This window comes from Pleurodeles waltl, chromosome 6 (genome assembly GCF_031143425.1).
Source record: "Pleurodeles waltl isolate 20211129_DDA chromosome 6, aPleWal1.hap1.20221129, whole genome shotgun sequence".
Taxonomy (NCBI): Eukaryota; Metazoa; Chordata; class Amphibia; order Caudata; family Salamandridae; genus Pleurodeles; species Pleurodeles waltl.
The window spans coordinates 1583339213-1583366850 of NC_090445.1; the positions used below are offsets into that span (position 1 = coordinate 1583339213).

The 27638-nt window shown below is 42.3% G+C and overlaps 1 protein-coding gene across 1 annotated transcript in view; it reads left to right on the plus strand.

The window, feature by feature from the left end:
- Nucleotides 1-27638, plus strand: part of WDR31 (WD repeat domain 31) — a 163060-nt gene that overhangs the window by 58375 nt on the left and 77047 nt on the right. The window contains exon 6 of the mRNA XM_069241358.1: nucleotides 19629-19729. Coding sequence (XP_069097459.1) covers nucleotides 19629-19729 — 101 coding nt within the window. The remainder of the gene's footprint in view (nucleotides 1-19628; nucleotides 19730-27638) is intronic.

A 27638-nucleotide genomic window follows, 5' to 3' on the forward strand; every position in this document is an offset into this window, starting at 1 on the left:
CATAGTACGTAACGAGATAGTAGAGAGAAAAAGGAGCAAAAATACATACCTTCTTAGAGTGGAACTAATGAGAATATGGTTGAGTGAGAGAACATGAATGCAGACCCTGGTAAGCCTGTGGTCGGAACCTAATAAGTGTTGGATATGAGGGAAAGGGAAAATAAAATTTAGCTATTATCAAGAAAAAGAGGGAAAATTGCACATGAGGTAATTGCTGTGTGCAGAACATGCTAAAAAGCTTGTAAGAACGGTCGTGCAAATAACGAAGACTAAAATGAAGAGAGGTCCAGTATGGTGGCAAAGTCGTCATGATTGTGAAAAGTATATTAAACAGTATCCAAAGAATAGGCGAAATAATCGTTAAAAAAGGGGGGGGGGGGTTGTCGTCAGCTACGTGTAATCCCGAGAAAAGGAAGACTTTGTGTTTAGTGAGCGAATTGGCCGTCAACCGGCGCGCACAATAATGCTGTTGAGGAGAGTATGGCGTAAAACAAACCCGAGCGCAAAGGGGCAGCGCACTAATAACGGGGAGTACTAGTTTAAATTGGGCAGGCGGTGAGACAAACAATTTAAGTAAAAAAGTGCCGCAATTGAAAACCGCAGTGCGAAAATCAGAAGGGCAGCGTTTAAAGCGCTTATATGCTGACTATTAGGTAGTAGGCAAATGTTGACAAATATCGTGAAAGAAGCCCGTGTGCACAGGGCAGCGCATTAAAATGCGGGAAGAAAGTAATGTAACTTGAAAAAGGGGCGAGGCACGGAGTGTAAGTACAAAACTGCAGCAACTTGGAGCCGAGGTATGGAAATAAAAAGGTAGTGCTTAGTATGCTTATGGGCACATCTAGTGAGTAGTAAGATAATTTAAATTGCTGGCAAGGAAGGAGAGTTAAAAAACAAAAATAAGGTCAGTCGAGGGCTTACCTGAAGTGGCGAGGGGACGTGTGTCAACGGGCTATTTTGGACGAGTACTGGGTCGGAATAGACCTGTGCTCACAGCTTAAGAAGTGCAACTGGGAGTGGCACAGAGATAGAAGAGGGGCTCAAAGTAGGAAGTGGAAACAAACGGCGGCCATCTTGAGTGTAGGAAATAACGAGAGACTAGGAGTAACTGCCAGAGAATGGTATTCAGTAGGCGAGAGAGAGACTAAATAAAAATTATAAAATAATAAATAATAAAGAAGAGAGAGGGCGGAACCCTAGAATGGATGAAAGGTAAGCGGGAACGAAACCCTTAGATGAAAGAAAAGAGTAAAAAGTAAATCGAAAGTATTAGAATGAGAAGCAAAACGAGTTGGGAGGTGAGAGAGGACGAACATATCCTAACCAGGTGCAAGTTGGAGAGCATTGTGAAGTTAGGCTAGTAGGTAGGTAGTATGAGGTAAAACTAGGTAGAGTAGATCGTAGTAAAAAAGGCAAGGGTGGTAATGTGAGTAACATGAACGGTAGGTGACAACGGTAACCTACTAGTGACAAGGTAATTTGTGTGGGTGTAGTCAAGGAATGTAATATTGTACATATTTAGTAGATTGCAAACAAGTACAGTGATAAAACATTTTCGTTAGGTACATTGAGTGAGCAGTAACGGAACATACGGAGATCAAGGTCATGGGGCATGGTAATCAAGTGTACCGATTGGTTATATAAAGAAATGGGATAAGTGCTGAAATATATGATAAAAAGAAAAAACCACAACATTGTAGACATATAATACTGATACAGAGTAAACCGTGAGGTTAAACCATACAAATGTCCATTTGGAAAAAATGACCGTGAAGTGTATAGAGACCGAGGTCACGGGGCATAGTATTTACATGTGACAAGGCATGTCTAGCTGGTGAAACAAATGAGCAGCAACGACATTGTTGACACATGTTGATAATACGTCTTGATCGACATTGTTGACACATGTTGATAATACATCTTGAACCGTGAGAGAAACACAATAAGCCATATAAGGACCTAATTATGAACCAGGCAGACCACAAAGGAGTGGGAATTACCATTCATTTAAGGAAGTGGTGTAATTCTCGGTCCGTGTTCAGGCCTAGCTCCACTGCGCGGAGTTTTAGGATCCACTTAGCCTCGCATCTGCGTAGATCACCTGTTCTATCTCCCCATCTCGGAGAGTTGGAAACATGCGCGATGCCATGGAATCTGATGTTTAAGAGGTCTTTTTCCCCGTGCAGGTCGTTGAAGTGTATAGCAAGAGGATAGTTGGTATTGACATTCCTGATGGCTCTTACATGTTCTTGTATACGTTCTTTAAGTGGGCGTATGGAGCTTCCAATGTAGATTAAGCCACATACACAAATCAGGCAGTAAACAGTGCACTTAGTATTGCAGTTCATGAAGGTTTTGATATGGTGCTTGGTCCTGGTATTGTAAGAGAATGATGTAGTTTTATTTAGGGCCAAACGACAGGATATGCAGCAGCCACATTTGTAGAAACCATTGGGTTTTTCTGGGATCCAGCCCAGTGGGCGAGTTGGGGGGGAGGGACAGAGAAAACTAGGGCACAGAATGTTCCTGAGCGTGCGACCTCTAGTGTGTACAATATTGGGTGACACGCCCACTGAATTCTTAAGACATGTATCCAACATTAACAAGTGCCAATGTTTTTTGAGAATGCGCAGTAATGTTTTGCTCACAGGGCTGTATTGGGTGATGAAAGAGACTGGTCGCCTGTTAGGAGAACCCCTATTGCCAGGTTCTTTGGGTTTTTTAAGCAAAAGGGTGTGTTGGTTTTTGTTGGAAATGCGCTTACTAGCTGCTGAGATAAGTTTGTTGGTGTAACCTCTAGCCTGGAAACGTTCAGTTAGGTTCTTGAGTTCCTGCCTGAAAACAGCTGTGTCAGTGCAGTTACGTCTAATCCTGACCATTTCCCGTAAGGAATGGCCCTGATTTGTGTGAGGGGATGGGCGCTTTGTGCATGAAGAATGGAATTGCAGGCCGTGGGTTTTCTGTACAGTCTAGACATGATCTTACTATTGGTGATGTACAACAGTAGGTCTAAGAATTCAATTTGACTGGTGTTCACTTTGTGAGTGAACACCAAGTTGAACTCATTCGTGTTAAGGTGTTCTAAGAGTTGGTGGAGGTCAGTGATGTTGCCAGTCCAGATACCAAGAATGTCATCAATGTATCTCCCCCAGTACAAGATATGTTCAGTGATATGTGTAGGACAGTCGGACCACAGATGTTTTTTCTCAAATTGGCCCATGTACAGATTCGCATATGATGGAGAAAATTTGGCTCCCATGGCAACACCCTGACATTGCCGGAACCATTTACCGTCATGTAGGAACACATTGTTCTCAAGCACTAGTCGAGTAAGATCAAGAAGCATCTGCGTGTGTTCGTACAGCGTGGCGTCACGGCTACTAAGGGTCAGTTGAGCATTTCTAGTCCCTTTTCCAGGGGAATTGAGGTGTAGAGAGAGCTGACGTCAAGACAGATAAACATGCAATCTTCCGTCCATTCAATATCCTCAGTTGACATAACAAATCCCTAGTGTCTGTATGTACGAGGGTAAGTTATGAACCAAGGGCTGTAAAAAAGAGTCAATGTACTCAGAAATGTGTTCCGTAGGGGATCCAATCCCCGAGATGATGGGTCTCCCAGGTGGAAAACCCCCTGGTTTGTGGACTTTGGGTAGAATGTAAATGCAAGGAGCCCTAGGCGTTTCAGTGTACAAATATTTGTATTCTGAGTCAGTTAGGAGACATTGATTCTTCCAAGCCGTTAGTTTCTTTTCGATGCGACTAGTGATGTCAGGAAGGGGGTTACCCTTTAATGTCGAGTAGGCCTGTGTGTCATTGAGTTGTCTATCAATTTCTGCAATGTAGTCGGTTCTGTTCATAATGACAACGTTGCCCCCTTTGTCTGCCTCCCTGATGACTATGTCCGTGCAGGTAGAGAGTTTGTGTAGCGCTCGAAGTTCATTGGGGTTAAGATTTTTGTAAGGTCTGTGGGTACAGATGTTGGTCTTATCCTCTAGGTTGTGGAGTTCCGTGCTGACGGCTTTATAGAAAACATCAATGTGATTGTCTGGTGGCAATATTGGTATGAATGTGGAGCTAGGTCTGAGTCCACTGTTAACGTCTAAGTTTGGTGTAATGTCAAGTTGAGTTAGTAGTATGTCAAGGCTCGGTGGTGATGACAGTGTATTGTCAAGGGAGAGGATGGTTTGGATGTCCTGTAGGTCTCTGATAGATTGATTGCAAGTGGGTGGTGAAATAAGGGCAGTACGGTCAATGTCTGGTCTATTTTGGAAAAACTTTTTCAATTTAAGATTTCGTATGAACTTAAACAGATCTATGTGAATGTTAGTGTAATCGGGTTTTGAAGTAGGACAGAAGCCCAAACCTTTTTGCAACACATTATTTCGTGTACAGATAGTTCCACATTAGAGAGATTCATAACCTGTACAGTATCCTCTGAAAAAGTACAGTTGTGTTCCATGGGAGGACCATTTAGGTTCGTTGGATTTTTGCGGTCGAGCGTGTTGTCATGCCCTCCCTGGTGTTTGTTGTGGTGTTTCCTGCCCCCCTGCGGGTGGGTTTGTGTCTGTGCCTGACCTGTTGTAGTTCTGTCGTAAACCCTTTCTGTATCGGCCAAGTTCCTCTAAAAAAGAATTTGGCTGTTGGGTTGTGTTTTGTTGGTGAGCACTGGTAGAGGAACCATCTCCAGCTGAGTCTAAACAGTCGCTAGAGAGATTAGAGATGTCAGATAAACTACCTGCGATTGACCCAACGGGTGTGGTAGCCTTAGTGGGTCTAATGTTAGTCTCCTTGTTGATCTGATCAAACCTACGTGCAAATGTAAAAATCCTACCATTTTGGTAGTCATTGTCATCTCTAATGAGTTTGCGCATTTTCTTGTGCCTCGCCCTTTTTCAAGTTACATTACTTTCTTCCCGCATTTTAATGCGCTGCCCTGTGCACACGGGCTTCTTTCACGATATTTGTCAACATTTGCCTACTACCTAATAGTCAGCATATAAGCGCTTTAAACGCTGCCCTTCTGATTTTCGCACTGCGGTTTTCAATTGCGGCACTTTTTTACTTAAATTGTTTGTCTCACCGCCTGCCCAATTTAAACTAGTACTCCCCGTTATTAGTGCGCTGCCCCTTTGCGCTCGGGTTTGTTTTACGCCATACTCTCCTCAACAGCATTATTGTGCGCGCCGGTTGACGGCCAATTCGCTCACTAAACACAAAGTCTTCCCTTTTCTCGGGATTACGCGTAGCTGACGACAACCCCCCCCCCCCCCCCCCCCCCTTTTTTTAACGATTATTTCGCCTATTCTTTGGATACTGTTTAATATACTTTTCACAATCATGACGACTTTGCCACCATACTGGACCTCTCTTCATTTTAGTCTTCGTTATTTGCACGACCGTTCTTACAAGCTTTTTAGCGTGTTCTGCACACAGCAATTACCTCATGTGCAATTTTCCCTCTTTTTCTTGATAATAGCTCAATTTTCTTTTCCCTTTCCCTCATATCCAACACTTATTAGGTTCCGACCACAGGCTTACCAGGGTCTGCATTCATGTTCTCTCACTCAACCATATTCTCATTAGTTCCACTCTAAGAAGGTATGTATTTTTGCTCCTTTTTCTCTCTACTATCTCGTTACGTACTATGTATATACCTTTTCCCCAGACTTTCTGTTCCTCCTTTTTTTCTTCCTCTTGTTTCTAATTTTAGTTTTTGCTTTTTCTCTACTCTACTCTTGCTCACCTGATTACCGTTTTCTCCTTTCTCAGTCACCACTGACGTCCCTGAGCCCATTCAACTGATCACGCGGCTCCCCCATTACTTACCTTTGTTACGCACCTTCCTGGCCGGCTGGCCCAGGTATGAGCCACTCACGTGGTCCTTCCGTTTGACTTTTCAACCCCATTACTATATCTTTACTCTTCTACTTATCTGATCTCTTTGTCTCAGTCTTTCCTTTTACCTTACACTCGTTTCTCACTTATTCCAGTAACATAATGGTTTCTATCCACCTTATATTCTGTCCATATACCTTTGAACACATTATTTCTAGATTACATAACACGGTGATTCACACTTCTTCTCAAATCTTGCACTTCGGGTCCTTATCACTTATTATGTTTTCCAGACTTTCTAACCTCTCACCTATCCACCTTTCATTTTAATACCCACTTTGCCTCACACATAGCTCACTGGTCATTATTACCATTTTTGGAGTCTCCTTCACGTGCTCTCCTACAAACACATTTTTGTGCCCATATACTTCTATATGCCGAAACTCTTGTTTTAATTATCATTTTGCAGCCTTGATAAAGTCACTGGTGTGACGAAACACGTGTTGGCTGTATCACGCTGATGACACAATGATTTCCAGTATCTACAAATAAAAGACACCCTCTACAAACAGGACTTGAGACTTCTTTCAACTTTGCTTCTTAGCAACATAAGATAAGGGACACTCATCCCTGCCACACTATTGGACTATACTATCGGTGTGCTGTGGCCATTCTTGCCCAATTTTGTCTTCGGGTATCCCAATACCCTTTTTGGTGCCTACCGGGTAGTAAGGCACTGGGCAGTTTGCACCTGATCTTGCGGTTACTTTGTTACTTGTGTAAAATTATTGTTTTACTGCCTAGATGTGCGGCGCCTTTCACCCTTACTACCCTATGTGCTTTGCCTAAGGCGTCTCTTTTCTGTCTGAATAGGGTGAGCCGCACTCTAGTAACACCTACTGTCTTACTATACGACGTGTTTTTTCTTCTGCTCAGAAATAATTTTCTTACTTTAGGTCGCATAATATGCTTCATTTGATGACAACCGGGACACCCTAGCTGCAGAACTGTTTTCTATGAAACCACCAGCAACACGCACTATAGATCGTATACCTTCTAAGGAAGGACTGAGACAAAAATGTATTAAACTTGAAAGACTCAGAAAACAAAAGCTAGCCCGTTGGTGGGACATAACCACTCTTAAACGCTATTTGGAACTCAAACAAGTCCCTAGGGGACTGCGGGTAATTATATTCCCTTCTTTTGAGGATCTTGACCCTGACTTACTTGGGAATGGGAACATCTTATCTCCTCCACCTCCTTCAGCATGATTAACATTCTTATCAAACATGCTGATAGAAAACGCACTAAACTACTCCAGGATATAAAAACCCTGGAGGAAGAAATTAAGAACCTCAATCTTACTGAAGCAACAGACAAAAACTACACGATCATGAAAGAGATACTCACTGGGTATCAACTATACATTAAGGACAAGAAAATGCGCAAACTCATTAGAGATGACAATGACTACCAAAATGGTAGGATTTTTACATTTGCACGTAGGTTTGATCAGATCAACAAGGAGACTAACATTAGACCCACTAAGGCTACCACACCCGTTGGGTCAATCGCAGGTAGTTTATCTGACATCTCTAATCTATCTAGCGACTGTTTAGACTCAGCTGGAGATGGTTCCTCTACCAGTGCTCACCAACAAAACACAACCCAACAGCCAAATTCTTTTTTAGAGGAACTTGGCCGATACAGAAAGGGTTTACGACAGAACTACAACAGGTCAGGCACAGACACAAACCCACCCGCAGGGGGGGCAGGAAACACCACAACAAACACCAGGGAGGGCATGACAACACGCTCGACCGCAAAAATCCAACGAACCTAAATGGTCCTCCCATGGAACACAACTGTACTTTTTCAGAGGATACTGTACAGGTTATGAATCTCTCTAATGTGGAACTATCTGTACACGAAATAAATGTGTTGCAAAAAGGTTTGGGCTTCTGTCCTACTTCAAAACCCGATTACACTAACATTCACATAGATCTGTTTAAGTTCATACGAAATCTTAAATTGAAAAAGTTTTTCCAAAATAGACCAGACATTGACCGTACTGCCCTTATTTCACCACCCACTTGCAATCAATCTATCAGAGACCTACAGGACATCCAAACCATCCTCTCCCTTGACAATACACTGTCATCACCACCGAGCCTTGACATACTACTAACTCAACTTGACATTACACCAAACTTAGACGTTAACAGTGGACTCAGACCTAGCTCCACATTCATACCAATATTGCCACCAGACAATCACATTGATGTTTTCTATAAAGCCGTCAGCACGGAACTCCACAACCTAGAGGATAAGACCAACATCTGTACCCACAGACCTTACAAAAATCTTAACCCCAATGAACTTCGAGCGCTACACAAACTCTCTACCTGCACGGACATAGTCATCAGGGAGGCAGACAAAGGGGGCAACGTTGTCATTATGAACAGAACCGACTACATTGCAGAAATTGATAGACAACTCAATGACACACAGGCCTACTCGACATTAAAGGGTAACCCCCTTCCTGACATCACTAGTCGCATCGAAAAGAAACTAACGGCTTGGAAGAATCAATGTCTCCTAACTGACTCAGAATACAAATATTTGTACACTGAAACGCCTAGGGCTCCTTGCATTTACATTCTACCCAAAGTCCACAAACCAGGGGGTTTTCCACCTGGGAGACCCATCATCTCGGGGATTGGATCCCCTACGGAACACATTTCTGAGTACATTGACTCTTTTTTACAGCCCTTGGTTCATAACTTACCCTCGTACATACAGGACACTAGGGATTTGTTATGTCAACTTGAGGATATTGAATGGACGGAAGATTGCATGTTTATCTGTCTTGACGTCAGCTCTCTCTACACCTCAATTCCCCTGGAAAAGGGACTAGAAATGCTCCAACTGACCCTTAGTAGCCGTGACGCCACGCTGTACGAACACACGCAGATGCTTCTTGATCTTACTCGACTAGTGCTTGAGAACAATGTGTTCCTACATGACGGTAAATGGTTCCGGCAATGTCAGGGTGTTGCCATGGGAGCCAAATTTTCTCCATCATATGCGAATCTGTACATGGGCCAATTTGAGAAAAAACATCTGTGGTCCGACTGTCCTACACATATCACTGAACATATCTTGTACTGGGGGAGATACATTGATGACATTCTTGGTATCTGGACTGGCAACATCACTGACCTCCACCAACTCTTAGAACACCTTAACACGAATGAGTTCAACTTGGTGTTCACTCACAAAGTGAACACCAGTCAAATTGAATTCTTAGACCTACTGTTGTACATCACCAATAGTAAGATCATGTCTAGACTGTATAGAAAACCCACGGCCTGCAATTCCATTCTTCATGCACAAAGCGCCCATCCCCTCACACAAATCAGGGCCATTCCTTACGGGGAAATGGTCAGGATTAGACGTAACTGCACTGACACAGCTGTTTTCAGGCAGGAACTCAAGAACCTAACTGAACGTTTCCAGGCTAGAGGTTACACCAACAAACTTATCTCAGCAGCTAGTAAGCGCATTTCCAACAAAAACCAACACACCCTTTTGCTTAAAAAACCCAAAGAACCTGGCAATAGGGGTTCTCCTAACAGGCGACCAGTCTCTTTCATCACCCAATACAGCCCTGTGAGCAAAACATTACTGCGCATTCTCAAAAAACATTGGCACTTGTTAATGTTGGATACATGTCTTAAGAATTCAGTGGGCGTGTCACCCAATATTGTACACACTAGAGGTCGCACGCTCAGGAACATTCTGTGCCCTAGTTTTCTCTGTCCCTCCCCCCCAACTCGCCCACTGGGCTGGATCCCAGAAAAACCCAATGGTTTCTACAAATGTGGCTGCTGCATATCCTGTCGTTTGGCCCTAAATAAAACTACATCATTCTCTTACAATACCAGGACCAAGCACCATATCAAAACCTTCATGAACTGCAATACTAAGTGCACTGTTTACTGCCTGATTTGTGTATGTGGCTTAATCTACATTGGAAGCTCCATACGCCCACTTAAAGAACGTATACAAGAACATGTAAGAGCCATCAGGAATGTCAATACCAACTGTCCTCTTGCTATACACTTCAACGACCTGCACGGGGAAAAAGACCTCTTAAACATCAGATTCCATGGCATCGCGCATGTTTCCAACTCTCCGAGATGGGGAGATAGAACAGGTGATCTACGCAGATGCGAGGCTAAGTGGATCCTAAAACTCCGCGCAGCGGAGCTAGGCCTGAACACGGACCGAGAATTACACCACTTCCTTAAATGAATGGTAATTCCCACTCCTTTGTGGTCTGCCTGGTTCATAATTAGATCCTTATATGGCTTATTGTGTTTCTCTCACGGTTCAAGATGTATTATCAACATGTGTCAACAATGTCGATCAAGATGTATTATCAACATGTGTCAACAATGTCGTTGCTGCTCATTTGTTTCACCAGCTAGACCATGCCTTGTCACATGTAAATACTATGCCCCGTGACCTCGGTCTCTATACACTTCACGGTCATTTTTTCCAAATGGACATTTGTATGGTTTAACCTCACGGTTTACTCTGTATCAGTATTATATGTCTACAATGTTGTGGTTTTTTCTTTTTATCATATATTTCAGCACTTATCCCATTTCTTTATATAACCAATCGGTACACTTGATTACCATGCCCCATGACTTTGATCTCCGTATGTTCCGTTACTGCTCACTCAATGTACCTAACGAAAATGTTTTATCACTGTACTTGTTTGCAATCTACTAAATATGTACAATATTACATTCCTTGACTACACCCACACAAATTACCTTGTCACTAGTAGGTTACCGTTGTCACCTACCGTTCATGTTACTCACATTACCACCCTTGCCTTTTTTACTACGATCTACTCTACCTAGTTTTACCTCATACTACCTACCTACTAGCCTAACTTCACAATGCTCTCCAACTTGCACCTGGTTAGGATATGTTCGTCCTCTCTCACCTCCCAACTCGTTTTGCTTCTCATTCTAATACTTTCGATTTACTTTTTACTCTTTTCTTTCATCTAAGGGTTTCGTTCCCGCTTACTTTCATCCGTTCTAGGGTTCCGCCCTCTCTCTTCTTTATTATTTATTATTTTATAATTTTTATTTAGTCTCTCTCTTCGCCTACTGAATACCATTCTCTGGCAGTTACTCCTAGTCTCTCGTTATTTCCTACACTCAAGATGGCCGCCGTTTGTTTCCACTTCCTACTTTGAGCCCCTCTTCTATCTCTGTGCCACTCCCAGTTGCACTTCTTAAGCTGTGAGCACAGGTCTATTCCGACCAGTCCTCGTCCAAAATAGCCCGTTGACACACGTCCCCTCGCCACTTCAGGTAAGCCCTCGACTGACCTTATTTTTGTTTTTTAACTCTCCTTCCTTGCCAGCAATTTAAATTATCTTACTACTCACTAGATGTGCCCATAAGCATACTAAGCACTACCTTTTTATTTCCATACCTCGGCTCCAAGTTGCTGCAGTTTTGTACTTACACTCCGTGCCTCGCCCCTTTTTCAAGTTACATTACTTTCTTCCCGCATTTTAATGCGCTGCCCTGTGCACACGGGCTTCTTTCACGATATTTGTCAACATTTGCCTACTACCTAATAGTCAGCATATAAGCGCTTTAAACGCTGCCCTTCTGATTTTCGCACTGCGGTTTTCAATTGCGGCACTTTTTTACTTAAATTGTTTGTCTCACCGCCTGCCCAATTTAAACTAGTACTCCCCGTTATTAGTGCGCTGCCCCTATGCGCTCGGGTTTGTTTTACGCCATACTCTCCTCAACTGCATTATTGTGCGCGCCGGTTGACGGCCAATTCGCTCACTAAACACAAAGACTTCCCTTTTCTCGGGATTACGCGTAGCTGACGACAACCCCCCCCCCCCCCTTTTTTTAACGATTATTTCGCCTATTCTTTGGATACTGTTTAATATACTTTTCACAATCATGACGACTTTGCCACCATACTGGACCTCTCTTCATTTTAGTCTTCGTTATTTGCACGACCGTTCTTACAAGCTTTTTAGCGTGTTCTGCACACAGCAATTACCTCATGTGCAATTTTCCCTCTTTTTCTTGATAATAGCTCAATTTTCTTTTCCCTTTCCCTCATATCCAACACTTATTAGGTTCCGACCACAGGCTTACCAGGGTCTGCATTCATGTTCTCTCACTCAACCATATTCTCATTAGTTCCACTCTAAGAAGGTATGTATTTTTGCTCCTTTTTCTCTCTACTATCTCGTTACGTACTATGTATATACCTTTTCCCCAGACTTTCTGTTCCTCCTTTTTTTCTTCCTCTTTGTTTCTAATTTTTAGTTTTTGCTTTTTCTCTACTCTACTCTTGCTCACCTGATTACCGTTTTCTCCTTTCTCAGTCACCACTGACGTCCCTGAGCCCATTCAACTGATCACGCGGCTCCCCCATTACTTACCTTTGTTACGCACCTTCCTGGCCGGCTGGCCCAGGTATGAGCCACTCACGTGGTCCTTCCGTTTGACTTTTCAACCCCATTACTATATCTTTACTCTTCTACTTATCTGATCTCTTTGTCTCAGTCTTTCCTTTTACCTTACACTCGTTTCTCACTTATTCCAGTAACATAATGGTTTCTATCCACCTTATATTCTGTCCATATACCTTTGAACACATTATTTCTAGATTACATAACACGGTGATTCACACTTCTTCTCAAATCTTGCACTTCGGGTCCTTATCACTTATTATGTTTTCCAGACTTTCTAACCTCTCACCTATCCATCTTTCATTTTAATACCCACTTTGCCTCACACATAGCTCACTGGTCATTATTACCATTTTTGGAGTCTCCTTCACGTGCTCTCCTACAAACACATTTTTGTGCCCATATACTTCTATATGCCGAAACTCTTGTTTTAATTATCATTTTGCAGCCTTGATAAAGTCACTGGTGTGACGAAACACGTGTTGGCTGTATCACGCTGATGACACAATGATTTCCAGTATCTACAAATAAAAGACACCCTCTACAAACAGGACTTGAGACTCCTTTCAACTTTGCTTCATAGCAACATAAGATAAGGGACACTCATCCCTGCCACACTATTGGACTATACTATCGGTGTGCTGTGGCCATTCTTGCCCAATTTTGTCTTCGGGTATCCCAATACCCTTTTTGGTGCCTACCGGGTAGTAAGGCACTGGGCCAGTTTGCACCTGATCTTGCGGTTACTTTGTTACTTGTGTAAAATTATTGTTTTACTGCCTAGATGTGCGGCGCCTTTCACCCTTACTACCCTATTGTGCTTTGCCTAAGGCGTCTCTTTTCTGTCTGATTAGTGTATAGCTTTGCTTAGTACTTCTTCTGGGCTGATACTTTTCAGGTGGGCAGAATATAAAGGCAATGTGTTTGTCTTGTTTGTTTGTTGCCAATGGTTAGTGTGTCATAAAAGAAGATGAATTTTGTGTAGTTGTGTATGTGGATTCCAGATACAGGGTCATTTAATGTGTTAAGGCTTAGGCTAAGGAGTATGGTTTCTTCTGAATCACAGCTATAGGTGAAGTCGAAGATGAGACACTGTTGGACTGATGCATTGTTGTAAAATGAAGTATGTTCATGCCTCTTTTGAGACCTTGAGAAAGAGGATTATAAATACTTCCCAGAAAGAGCATCCTGGAATGTCTCTCACTAAGGTGAGAATGACTGTGAGTTTGATTTGGATGCTGAGTGATTGGTCAGTGGTCATTCAGTCTGCAATGTGTCTAACACGCATTGAAAACACAGTGTTCCGAGGGAAAGGAAATTATGGTTATTGCCTATTTGTAATGTCTCTCACAATGAGAAAAGGCTTGGTTGCTACAAATGTTTTTGGAGGTTGTGCATTTTTTAATGGTTGAGTAATTTACAATGCATGTGAAATACATTTAAGAACCAGTGTTAATCCAGTCTCCTCTACTCCATTTTCAGAAAAGATTTTCTAAAAGTACGTACAGGAATACCGGGGTTCACATTACCTCAAATAATGTGTATGCATTTGCTAAAGAGTCAAGAATGTCACATCTTAAGGAGGCAATGTGTAAAATCCAAATATATGCAACAAGAGTATGATGGATTGAGTGCTTGAGTTAATCTCCGCTTCTGGAAGTCGCTTTGTCCACATTTGAGTCCTCTGCTTTTCGTTCACAATGCCACTCTAGACAAAGGTCCATCTCATGCAGATCAGTGCCATCTCTGCTCTTCGTGGGAACCGTCTGTCTTGAACTTCCAGACGAAGAACCCTCCAGAAGTGGGACGACAAGCAACCTGAGACTGGTTTTGCCTTACTTGGGGCTCATCAATAGGGTGTATTTTAAGTCCTATGGCACAGTGAGTTTAGGACTCATGCCTGGGGATACTCGTTGCACTTAGGGCATCAGATGCCACAATAACAAATAGATGGATGGAATTCTTGAATTCATCTCAGTCGCTGGCAATTGCTCAAGCCACGTTTCCGTCCACCGCTTTTCATCCACCATGGCACTCTAATTGAAGGCCCACCTTTTGCAAATCATTACCTATATTTGTTTAAGAAGCTTAATGTTCTATTCCTCTTGATAGAGTCTTGTTCTGATTGTATTGCAAGATCATCTCTAGCAATAAATACCCAATCATTACCATGGCCACCTGAATTATGTGGCAGAAAAGGCCCAAATTATGTAGCAGGGTTGAGTAAATTATGTGGCAAGAAAAGCCAGATTATGCGTCACAGTTTGCTATAGTATTACTTCATGAATTTATAATTTTAAACTTGGTTAACACTGTCTGGGCATTGGCTGCACCGCATTGGTACCAACTCAACACCCAAATATTACAATAAGCAACAGAAAAGTGACCAGTTCAGCTTTACAAAGGGCCTTCTACCATGTGACTACATGTGTTGCTGCATTTTTAGTAACCTTTGAACCATTTGCGCTAGGAACAATTTTCTTTTGTTAAAAACTGCAGATTATGCAGCAGATGATAGATTATGTGGCAAATGTGACAAATCTCTAATTATGTGAATATCACTGCACCGCTGATGAACAATTGCATAATTCCAGTGGCCCTGATAATTACCAACAGGGAGAAAGAAAGCCCAGTGAACATAGCTTAATTTCAGCCCAAGTCTGACATCAAATGGCGATTGTACACATTTATCCCACGCTACGCAGGGGACTTTATGCACCATATAAATGTTTTCATAATGGACCTAGTCTCTGTAAAGAATTGCCTGGAAATTTACAGTGGGTAATTTTACATTGTATGTAGAAAATTGGGTAGAATGATTATTCTAAGAAGAAGAACTTGCCCCAAAGTCAAAAAGCCCATGCAGAGAAATTGAGTTCCTGACACAGTGCTGGCTCTGCAGTCATACATATACTCTCAAATGTTTAAATGGGCCATGCTGTATTTTAATAAGTGGGGGATTAAGGGTTTACTCAAACCCCCTTCCCTCTTCCCCCAGTCCCGGAGAGAGGGTCCTCTAACCTTCAGGGGTCTGCATTATGTAGGATTTTTATGGAGGACCGCAGCGCTCAGAGCATGCTGTCAGCCATGTTCCCAGGTCACACCAGCCCCCCAAGTTTGCAGTAATATTTGACGATGATAGGTATTAGAATTCTACAAGTAAATGTTGGTGTGGCTAAAGAGAGCGGACTTGAAGAGGTGGCACGAGCCAACATTGTGATCAAGCTAATCAAATCATGGGAATAAGGTAAACAATATATACAGAGTATGGGTCATGACACAAGTGTTGTAAATGATAGCCTGGTAGAGCTGGATTTCATTCAGAGTGTTCTGATCCCCTGTGGTCTACTGATAATGTTCCACAGCTCCCAAATCTATTAATTGTGAGAGTGAAGTTTTACGAAAAGGTGTACATATTAATATCTGAGGCACAAGTTCTCAAAAAACCTTAAATGGTTTAACAGCCCTTGAGCTGTATAGTAAATATTGCAGCTGATGTTAATTGAAGATAAGTGTTTTACCTAGATCTGTACATGAGTAAAGTGTTGTAAGTGTGTTTTTGAACATGGAACGTAGTGGTTGGATTATAGTTGGGAAATTTGAGGTTGGACCAGCTGGCTGCTCAATGCGGTTGGTATAGACTCCTACAAGAAAAAAGGTTATCTTCTTACTCAACTGTGATTTCTTACTGTTCCGGGCCTCCGATTCCACTTATAAGGTTGAAAATCCGAGATGCAGTATCCATGTGACAACCTGCTCCTTATTTTAATGTGCTGTTGAACTCTCTATGTGTTCTGGCACTGAAGACCTGCACTTGAATCTCCTGAACAGAGATCAGAGATCCAACTGATTGTGACAAGTTGCTCACTAACTGGACTCAGTTAGGTACTTCGGATCCACTGTACAAGGGATTCCCTTTAGCATGGCTAACAACTGTCCCCATACTATGGTTATGAGAGTAAAATAGTCAGTGGCAATTGATTCTAGTAGTGAATCTAAGCAATGTATTATCTGAAGCCTATTGGCTCACCTTGATGAAGTGGGTCATAAATGCAATCTCCTCATTTCTCTTGAGCATGTACTGTGCTTGCAGATGAGTGCACAGATTCATGTGAGGTGAGATGCCCACGTTGGTTTGCCCCTGTGTGTCTGGTGCTTTCTAAGGTTAGTGGTAATTGTAGAGAGTTGTCTCCCCTTTCCCGCATGTTAGCCTGTGCTGTTCCAGTTAATTCCTCCCCTTTTGAAATTCACAGTAGAGCCAAATGTACTGTTCTGGCTTCCCGTATTTATTCCCAGAAAGAATCGGTTGTGCTCTGGCTGAAACTATGAACCAGTTCCAGATGTCAAGACGTGACCTGGGAAAAGCAACTCTTAAAGACTTGGCATAGCCCATTGGCACACACATCTCACAAGGGACTGGACGGCCACCCTTTCCTTTTTGCTCTGAGCAAGACTAACTACCTGCAATACACTAGAGGCAATGTGAAATTTACCCATCAGATGTTTGTCATTGAGATGTGGTTACCTGAAAAAATGCACCTTGCAAGAAATGCTGACTACATACAAATAGACCCATCTCTTGTTTATCCATTGTTCTCTATTTGACATGCTAAAGCACTCCACAACTATCTATAAAAAAGACTTAAACGGAATCCATGGAAGTCTTCCTTTATGGGTATACAACTAAATCCCAAAGCTTGGAGAGAAGATATGTGATGATGAGCACTTGAGAGGAGGTAAGTCTGCCTTGCTTGCTCAGAACCAGCCTTTCACTGCCAGAGCCTAAGATGCCATGTTCCCGTACGGTTATGAGGTGCTAAGCACTGCTAGATCCAATGTAGACTAAAGATGACATTCTATGGCCCGTGCAACCCAAGCTGATCACCTAAGGAACTTGCTGAAAGAATAGCTGCAGGGATAAAGCCAACATGTAACCCTGTGATAAGCACTCCATAAGATAGCCTGTTACCATTGTGAGCCCTGGACCTGACAAGTGAGACCGACGTGTGACCCAACGAAAGGTACCTCATGAAGTAGCCTCCTGAACACCACAGCTGTGACAAGTAGTGGCCCATCACGGCAGTGAGTTCATGTGCTCCTACAGATGTGAGGCCATATGCAAACCTGCGAGTGACATCCATATGTTGGACTGTCATCACTGTGACCCCTCAGCAACCAACCCAAGCTGTAGCTGAGAGCCAGTATCCCCAACATGACTACTGCTGTCTCCCCTACCCACCCACCACCATAGTCTAGGCCAGCGTGACTATCCAGCTATTGCATTCAGCATTTTGCTGGTGCCATCAGCTAGTAGAAGCCAAGGTCAACCCAACATCCTCTGGCCTGGTCAAACCACTGCGCAGCACTGACTGTGTTTCCCATTGCATCTTTCGACCCTGTGGATCCAACTCCACAGAGACCTCAGTCTCTCCCTTGGCGTTATCAAATATCCAGGACTGCTGAATAGTAAGATACATATGAACCAGTACATTTGGGACTGCGGGCTTTGCTCTTAGATACATTTATGTGTGTAACTGCAACCCATATTTTGCTTGTGGATTGTCTTCCGCACCTCCTCACTACTGAATTTAGAAAGTGATAAAGACATATTTGCTGGAATACCCCCAGGAGCTGTAAAACTTCTTAAAGTTATTCCACGTTTTCTGTAAAACTAATGAGACATTTTCCTGTTTTTGTAAAACGGAATAATACTGCTAGAACAATCTGTTCATTGTGAATAATAAATATGCTGCCTGAACTAGACATTATAATGATAAACCATCCTCCAAGAGTAAACATCAGTGTTCGGCCATGCTGTCCGTGGAAGCCAGAATCAAGAAAGGGTTTTGGCATTTCACCTGCAATACTTCTTACAACAACTGTTTCTCTGTCCTTTTGATTAGCAAGTCCTGAAGAACAGGCCTGACCTCTCCTGTTACGAATCTGCCTTCTTTTGGGGAAGTGAATGTATATTACAAAATCAGTGGGAATGCCTGTTAAGATGATGATAAATTTGAACTAAAATACATTTTATCACTGCTACTAGATTAGGACACAAAATAAAATTCAAGCATTGTTGGCGAATGAGCTATGGAATGTGTTTTAATAGACAGTATAGACCTGATTCCTAGTGTGAAGATTACATTCCAATCTATGTGCTAATCTCTTTGTGCACATTAATATGAATTTAAGTTGTACAATAATTGTCAAACTCCTATTTCTTCCCTTGACATATTTTCTGCTTTAAAGTCCCGATTTCCACTGGAGAAACTCAGAGTAGGAGATATTTTCCCCAACAAATAAATGACCCCTTCGGTCTCCTATTCTAAACTACTTGAATTTGGGGCCACAGTATAAAGATGCCTTCTTACTTTGTATCTAAAGTGGTCTGCAATTTGCTCCCAAAGCACATCCTCTCTTCAGTGCATTTTAGAGTCCTTTACACATCTATCTAAACTGAACTAAGTATTTCAGGATTTCAAGTCAACTCCTGAAAGCATATCAAGCCACAACCTGTGTCCAAAAAGGTAGTCCCCAATTAATTCAAAGTGTGAACTAGACTATGCCTTGAAAAATGCAATAGTTTAGTATTTTCAGGGTCATCCCTGTGCTTACCCATCATTTGGGAAGCAACACTTGACAGAGATCTGCAGAGCCATTTCATTAAAGTGACTGTTTAGCTACTTTACGTACTTGTATGAGAACTCCAGCATGCTTCCTGACTCTCTTTAGCATGTCTTCCTCCCAGATTTACTTGTGACCTGCCTGATCAGTTTGCCCTTCAGAGGTGGGTATTACATTTACATATACATAAATAAACTAAAAAGGTTTCTATTGTTCAAGTCATTATTTAAGTCCCATGCCTCAGTGGGGCTCAAATTATCAAGGGACTGCCCACCTGTCAAGGGTTTGAGTACTCCAAATGAAGTTGCAAAAAAGGAATAACTCATTCTGTAAGATATATTTCTTTAGGTAAAGAAATATCTAACAAAACTTTGATAGCTGTATTGTGAGCCAAATGGAGAAACTGCACTTGAATTTTGCCCAGCTGACCATGCATGGTTTCTGTCCACCACCATGCATGTGTCAGATTACCCTATATTACCTTAAGAGCAGATTATAAAATGTATGCAGAAGTACTTTACATTACTCACCAAGCTTTGCACAGGAGAGAGATACCATGATCATATTTGGTTATTGACATATCATTATTTCAGTACACATTCTTATCACAGTGTGTTATGTCCACTTTACAGATTCTTCCCAGTTGTTCACTGGTTCCCGTGATAACACCATTTGCAAGTGGGACATAGAAACAGGACAGTGTCTCCAGAAAGCTGCCATATCAAGAAATTTGGTAAGAATGAAGATGAAGTATATGATCCTTCAATTATTGTACCATGCTGTAGTAATCGATCTAGACACAGCTTTTCAACTAGAAAATGTTGGAAACAAATACAGCTATTATATCAGGCACATTTGTATAATGAAGGCCACACTGTTTAATAAGTTTACAAAGTTACTTCTTTTCCTTTCTTTTCCTTTAATAAATATCTTTAGATTTGGTTTCGAGAGGACCTTGCTGCAAAGTACTTTACAAAGACTATTTTTTATTGTACAGTAGCATCCCAAATTTTAAGCGCTGAAAATGGAACAATAAGGTATATGTGGGGTCCACTTGAAGGACAAAAATTAGGATGTGATGAGGAAGAAACATGAACTAGGGAAACTACTAGCCTGCACACTCTTTTCTTTGTGTTAACATTATACAAATGTATAATTAAATTCAAAGTGTGATAAAGCGAATTATCCAGAATTACACATTTTTGTCATGCATCGAAGCGGGAACTAGGCCCTGGCCTTCAGGTTCCATGGTTTTAATTTAGCCTAGATAACATCCTCTACCAGTTTTTGAAAAGTTTATGTTTTCAATTAATTCTTGGTCTCCAAGAGGTTTCAACTTTTAGGGTGGATTCTCTCTGACCCATAATTGCAATCTACAGTTTAGTAGCTTTTGCAACCATACATGCACAACACTTCCAAAATACCAGTCCTGAAAACTCCACCTAGACACTTATTACAAGTCAACAGGATTTAGGTGCAGGGAAAGTGGGTCCCGGAATTTCCTATTCTTGCTGTATGTCTGCACCTAAAACCATCCATAAAGAGTTCTAGTGCCTGGAGTATGGAGAAACTACAGGCACCTAAGTAATACCATGTGAAAATGTGCATCTTTTGCATGATTATTGGGACTATTCTGCTGATATAGAGCAAGCACAAATGCCTGCAGTGGTGTGGCGCAGGGTGTAGAAGGGGTGTGGGGAGTCTACGGATGGAGTGTTTCTCTCCTTTGATGTTGGAGTGGTGAAGGGCAGGGTGTAGAAGGGGTGTGGGGACTCTAGAGTCCTGATCAGAAGGAGTGTTGCTCTCCTGTGGTGTCGGAGTGGTCGTGAACCAGCTGGGCTGGGCCTCATTAGCCCCTGATCACTTTCCATCAGTGGTTGCAAAACTGCACACAGAATGACCATATCTAGTGCTTTTGAACTCAATAATTGTGGGTCTGGGAGTGCCAGACTACTTGTAGTATGGAAGAGTAGTATACGCTTGGGATACACTCTTCCAAACTTGTGATGAGGGCCTTAGTGCTGCTAATACACGTGCTTCTTTCAAAACTTTGCCAGTGGCATTTCTAGTCCTGAGCAGTCCATATTGCCTTTTCAGGCCTATTTACTATATTCCGGTTCTTATCCATTCATCATGCTATTAAGAAGTCTCCATTTTCTCCTTCATTATTGTTGTTAGTCCAGCAATGGAAAGTGCAACATGTCAGTAAATGGACTTAAAAACTAATGTCTCAACAATCCATGAGAAAACTGAATTACACAGTGAAATAGGAAATTAGACAAAGGTTATCATTTTCAATCCTTGATCAGTACTTCATATCTAAAAGAAAACGACTTGGCCTCTCAATACCTTTACGAATAATTTATAATTTAATGGTACCAGATTATGAGAATAGGCCCTTCTTGCATTTTTTTCCACAGTAAAACAAATAACTTAGACCAGTGAGCTAGAGGCTGATATTGCAACAATCAATGACTAATTATAACAATAGATGGGAAGGCGACATCAGACGAAACGGATGAAACAGTTGTCATAAAAGCACAACTAGACAAAAAGAGACAACTGAACTGAGAAAAGCATGTAGTACAATATACAGTTCAGTTAAAAAACACACAAACTGAGTTACAGTTCTCACTCATGTGAAAACGCACTCAAATGCACAAGTTATTCTATGAATGGCACATAACTCACGTTCTAATTCAAATTGTCCACTTTGTTTTATTCTTGCTAGGCTGCCATTTTCCCATTGCCAGTGGCAAATTGGGATTTTGTGCATGGCATAAGGCATGATCTATGACATGTATTGCATACCGCAACTTGCAAATTTCAGTGTTTTTTGCGTTGGGGCCAGAATTCTGTTTTTACATTGATTTTCTAGGTTTTATTTTTCAATACTCACTGTGCGGGGCCTTCGGCCTGGCGCCCAATCTGCAGTGTGTGATCAACCTACAATGAGCACAGCCTTAATCTCAGAGGGAGTTGGCAAAACCAAAATAAAATGATGGACGGAGTGTTAAAACGTTTCAAACACTCACCCCCAGTCACAGATCTGGGTTTAATCCATTGTTATTTTGCGCGCTGTGTTAGCGCGTCAGACCTTATTAAGTAAACTTAAAAGGGAGACGTGAATAGGCCGATAGACCTTTTGAATGCGCTTGGAGTATTTCCCATCATGAACCCATACCAATACAAATCAATAACCATAACAATCAATTACATCAATAATTAATAGGAGTCAGTAACTTACACACACTATGACCTTGCAGCCATGAATAACCACACCTTTATGTAAAAGTTAGAATGTTTGTTTCCCTATATTAACAATGTTAACGTCACGTAACTTACTCTTAATATCAAGTGATAAACATACAGAAACAATACTGACTGACCAAAGCGCCGAAAGAATCGCAATCTAATCAAAGCATGAGCCACTACACATTCTAAGGTTACAGTACGAATTAATAGCAAAAATAACTGCGCAAACAAAATAACATACATTTAGATTCAGCAAAGAAAATACTTCAACTGTTATTACATGTAGCAAGCACTATCAGTGTATACCCTTACTAACCTTCTGTTTAGAATAGCATGTTTGGACTTCATGCAAAACAATTTAGACAACACAAATTTGGAAAAACATCTAACTATGGCTCTATCAAAATTAGCGTTGGTACCTAGAAACAAAAATAAATAGATACAACAATCAGTAGCATCGTCTTATACCTGTCCTCAATATGGTTCAGAAAGCTGTGACAGTCCTTGTCAGTTATGTCAGCAAGGCATCAGGATTCAGCATTAAAGTTCAGGAAAAGCAAAGTCTCTTTAAGCAATAAAATTCATCACTTCTCTGGGCGGTCAAAAAAATAATGGCGAATCTTCTCTCGGTGCAGTCTGGCTAAGTTAGATTTCCCAAAACTTACTTCCCACGTCCTTATTAGTCAAATAATCACATGTCTGCAGTTAGTCCAATGAAAACCAAAACCCCAAATCTACAAGTTCTACGAGTACATGGCTCACATGTCGATGACTGGCTCCTCTTCTCCTGTTGTCATCATTGTGCTTGTCAGGTATCAATATTGTTGCAGCTTATACTCTAGTCAGTGCAACCATTGTCTTCTCCTGGGAAATTCACCTTTACACATACTACACTATACATTGTATCTTTAGCTAGTACATCATCTTATAACAAGCGGTTCTCATGAGAACGAACTTCAGCTACGAGCACTTGGTCAGCACAGTTGAAAATCACAATTTAATTCTCTAAGCAGCCATTTTATTAGTCGCCTAAGAAATGCAGCTTGACATGAGGCCGTGCACTAGGCCCAAGGCCTCGCTAAGTTAAAGCCTACAGTTACTAAAGCTAACACGTAATGCATAACCCTTAATATGACATGTTACTACATTGATAAAACATAAGCTCAACATTTCACATTAATAAGCTATTAATAAGTACACTTCGTGAACATTGACGGCCACTCAGATGGGTGGAACTTCAAATGCATGCATTATTTTTCTCTATGTTAAATCATTTTCTATGTAAATTCAACACTTAGAATACATGAATATCCATTAGTAAAATTCATTGTTAACAGTCGCATCACACTGGGGGTGTTTCATCACTCCATCCATCATTTTATTTTTTCAGTGGGAGTTGGCCCAAAGGCAATGCCCCACAACCAGCCTGCATATTATGGTGGTTTAAAATGGACCCATATTTTTGTGGAGGTTTTTAGATGTGTTGTTGTTTTCTGTTTCTGTTTTCTGTGTTCTTTGACAAACAGTCACTTTCAAACGTTTGTTGTGTACCTATTGAAACGTCAATAAATGTTCCTATATGTTCATGTTGCCTGTTTGGCAATTTGCTCGCCACTTCATCATGTTCCTTGCATCCTATACAATACAGCACAAACGCTGTAAGGTACGCATTCTTCTTGTGTTATTTCAGCAGGATCCCACTAAACACTCAGCAATGGGTCCCACTTGATCCCTTGGCCACTTTGCATTCTCCTTCTTTTGCTTGGATTTGAGGTTTCTCCTTCTTGTTGACAGTCCAAAGGAGTAGTAGCCGATGTCCCCCGGTTGAACTTTTGGTCACGTATTTTGCTGTACATGTGCATGCTTTAATACTTCTCTTACCAGGCAGATGGGTTAACAAATTCCAGACATCAAAGTCCTCTCGTCCTTTCTCTTCCTCTGCTGTTTACCAAGGCACTATACATCTTTCCTCCTCCTCCTGTGCAGCTGCACTTAATGGTTAGGAACATTTGGCTCCCATGACTGTACAATTTTTATCCAACATGGAGCAGTGTGGTCCAGTGACACCTTCTCAACTCTTCTCACAAAATAGTGCTTCCTATTATTATTACTAAGTGAATTGTACTTTTTCATCTGGAGGAAGGTCAAATGAGCTGGCAGCCAGTCTGTAACTCTGAATGCTATACAGATTGTTAAATAATCCATGGACCGTGCAAAACATTTGGCCCTTTTTGTCAGGCGCGCCTGATCCTCGGTCTTGCGCAATAGCCCATGGACTCGGCTCTTCTAAAAAAAAGTTGTGTTCACTTTAGAGCAACTCTCTGAAGATTTTTATTTTGGAACTAAATATGTTGGCAATAGGTGAACTATTATACATCTAAAATGACACCAGCAGTTCACAGTCACAGTCTACTTTTTAAGTCTACAGACTATGGGCACCAGAGATCCTGTAGAGCAGGTTTGGCCATCACTTTAGGCATTAAGATGGTACCTATTGTCCACAGTCTGTTTTTAAGTCGGCAGCCTATGGGCACCCAAAGCCGTGTACTGTTGGTTTTGGCCACACGAGGGGTGTTGAGTGCAGAACTGGACCACAGGCCAAGGGCCATGCGCAGCAACGGTTGGTTGTACATAAAAGGTTGGTTGTTGTACCAAATTAGAATATGAATAAAAAACACTGACATTTGCTGAAAAAAACAAAGGATAAAATCATGTTACAGTTAGGTTAGGTTATAAGACTTTAACTTATATTTAAAAAAACAGAAATTCAGTGAAAAAACCACTGTTAATGTGACACTATACATAGGTGTTGGACTGATACATGGGCTAACATTAAAAAAAAAAAAAAAACACTGGCACACACCAGTTATACCTTAGTAAAAAAATACTACAACTGCTACCCATCATGCATTGCTTATAAGCTCACATATTACATCAGTTCTGATAATCAAATTAAATTTGAAAAAGGGACGATATTGTGGGTTGGATGTTTGCACAGAGCTGCGTGCAGCCCTGGCCAAAGGCCAGTGCATGATGGAATCTGGAAGTTATAGCTTTTTGGCTAAGCTGTAACTGGTGTATTTAAATGGTTGTTTTTTGGGGTTTTAAAACTGGCGCATGTGTCATTCCAAACCCTATCTATAAAGTCACTTTGAATATATATACATATATGACACACTGGCAGTAGGCAGTGTTGTTATAGTTAGGCCAGAGTTCCATTGAAAAGCTGTATATTATTTTGCTAATAGCTGTGACATCGTTTGATGAATATGCACCAAACTTTCTAAAAACGTTGTCTGGTTTGTGTAGGAGGCTGGACTGGCTTGTAGTGAGTACCAAGGGGTACTTGCACCTTGCACCAGGCCCAGTTATCCCTTATTAGTGTATAGGGTGTCTAGCAGCTTAGGCTGATAGATAATGGTAGCTTAGCAGAGCAGCTTAGGCTGAACTAGGAGACGTGTGAAGCTACTACAGTACCACTTAGTGTCATATGCACAATATCATAAGAAAACTCAATACACAGTTATACTAAAAATAAAGGTACTTTATTTTTATGACAATATGCCAAAGTATCTTAGAGTGTACCCTCAGTGAGAGGATAGGAAATATACACAAGATATATGTACACAATAGCAAAAATATGCAGTATAGTCTTAGAAAACAGTGCAAACAATGTATAGTTACAATAGGATGCAATGGGGAAACATAGGGATAGGGGCAACACAAACCATATACTCCAAAAGTGGAATGCGAACCACGAATGGACCCCAAACCTATGTGACCTTGTAGAGGGTCGCTGGGACTATTAGAAAATAGTGAGAGTTAGAAAAATAACCCTCCCCAAGACCCTGAAAAGTGAGTGCAAAGTGCACTAAAGTTCCCCTAAGGACAAAGAAGTCGTGTTAGAGGAATAATGCAGGAAAGACACAAACCAACAATGCAACAACTGTGGATTTCCAATCTAGGGTACCTGTGGAACAAGGGACCAAGTCCAAAAGTCACAAGCGAGTCGGAGATGGGCATATGCCCAGGAAATGCCAGCTGTGGATGCAAAGAAGCTTCTACTAGACAGAAGAAGCTGAGGTTTCTGCAGGAACGAAAAGGGCTAGAGACTTCCCCTTTGGTGGACGGATCCCACTCGCCGTGGAGAGTCGTGCAGAAGTGTTTTCCCGCCGAAAGAACGCCAACAAGCCTTGCTAGCTGCAAATCGTGCGGTTAGCGTTTTTGGACGTTGCTGAGGCCCAGGAGGGACCAGGAGGTCGCAAATTGGACCAGCAGAGAGAGGGGACGTCGAGCAAGACAAGGAGCCCTCTCTGAAGCAGGTAGCACCCGGAGAAGTGCCAGAAACAGGCACTACGAGGATGCGTGAAACGGTGCTCGCCGAAGTTGCACAAAGGAGTCCCACGTCGCCGGAGACCAACTTAGAAAGTCGTGCAATGCAGGTTAGAGTGCCGTGGACCCAGGCTTGGCTGTGCACAAAGGATTTCCGCCGGAAGTGCACAGGGGCCGGAGTAGCTGCAAAAGTCGCGGTTCCCAGCAATGCAGCCCAGCGAGGTGAAGCAAGGACTTACCTCCACCAAACTTGGACTGAAGAGTCACTGGACTGTGGGGGTCACTTGGACAGAGTCGCTGGATTCGAGGGACCTCGCTCGTCGTGCTGAGAGGAGACCCAAGGGACCGGTAATGCAGCTTTTTGGTGCCTGCGGTTGCAGGGGGAAGATTCCGTCGACCCACGGGAGATTTCTTCGGAGCTTCTGGTGCAGAGAGGAGGCAGACTACCCCCACAGCATGCACAAGCAGGAAAACAGTCGAGAAGGCGGCAGGATCAGCGTTACAGAGTTGCAGTAGTCGTCTTTGCTACTATGTTGCAGGTTTGCAGGCTTCCAGCGCGGTCAGCAGTCGATTCCTTGGCAGAAGGTGAAGAGAGAGATGCAGAGGAACTCGGATGAGCTCTTGCATTCGTTATCTAGAGTTTCCCCAGAGACAGAGACCCTAAATAGCCAGAAAAGAGGGTTTGGCTACCTAGGAGAGAGGATAGGCTACTAACACCTGAAGGAGCCTATCAGAAGGAGTCTCTGACGTCACCTGGTGGCACTGGCCACTCAGAGCAGTCCAGTGTGCCAGCAGCACCTCTGTTTCCAAGATGGCAGAGGTCTGGAGCACACTGGAGGAGCTCTGGACACCTCCCAGGGGAGGTGCAGGTCAGGGGAGTGGTCACTCCCCTTTCCTTTGTCCAGTTTCGCGCCAGAGCAGGGCTAAGGGGTCCCCTGAACCGGTGTAGACTGGCTTATGCAGAATTGGGCACATCTGTGCCCAACAAAGCATTTTCAGAGGCTGGGGGAGGCTACTCCTCCCCTGCCTTCACACCATTTTCCAAAGGGAGAGGG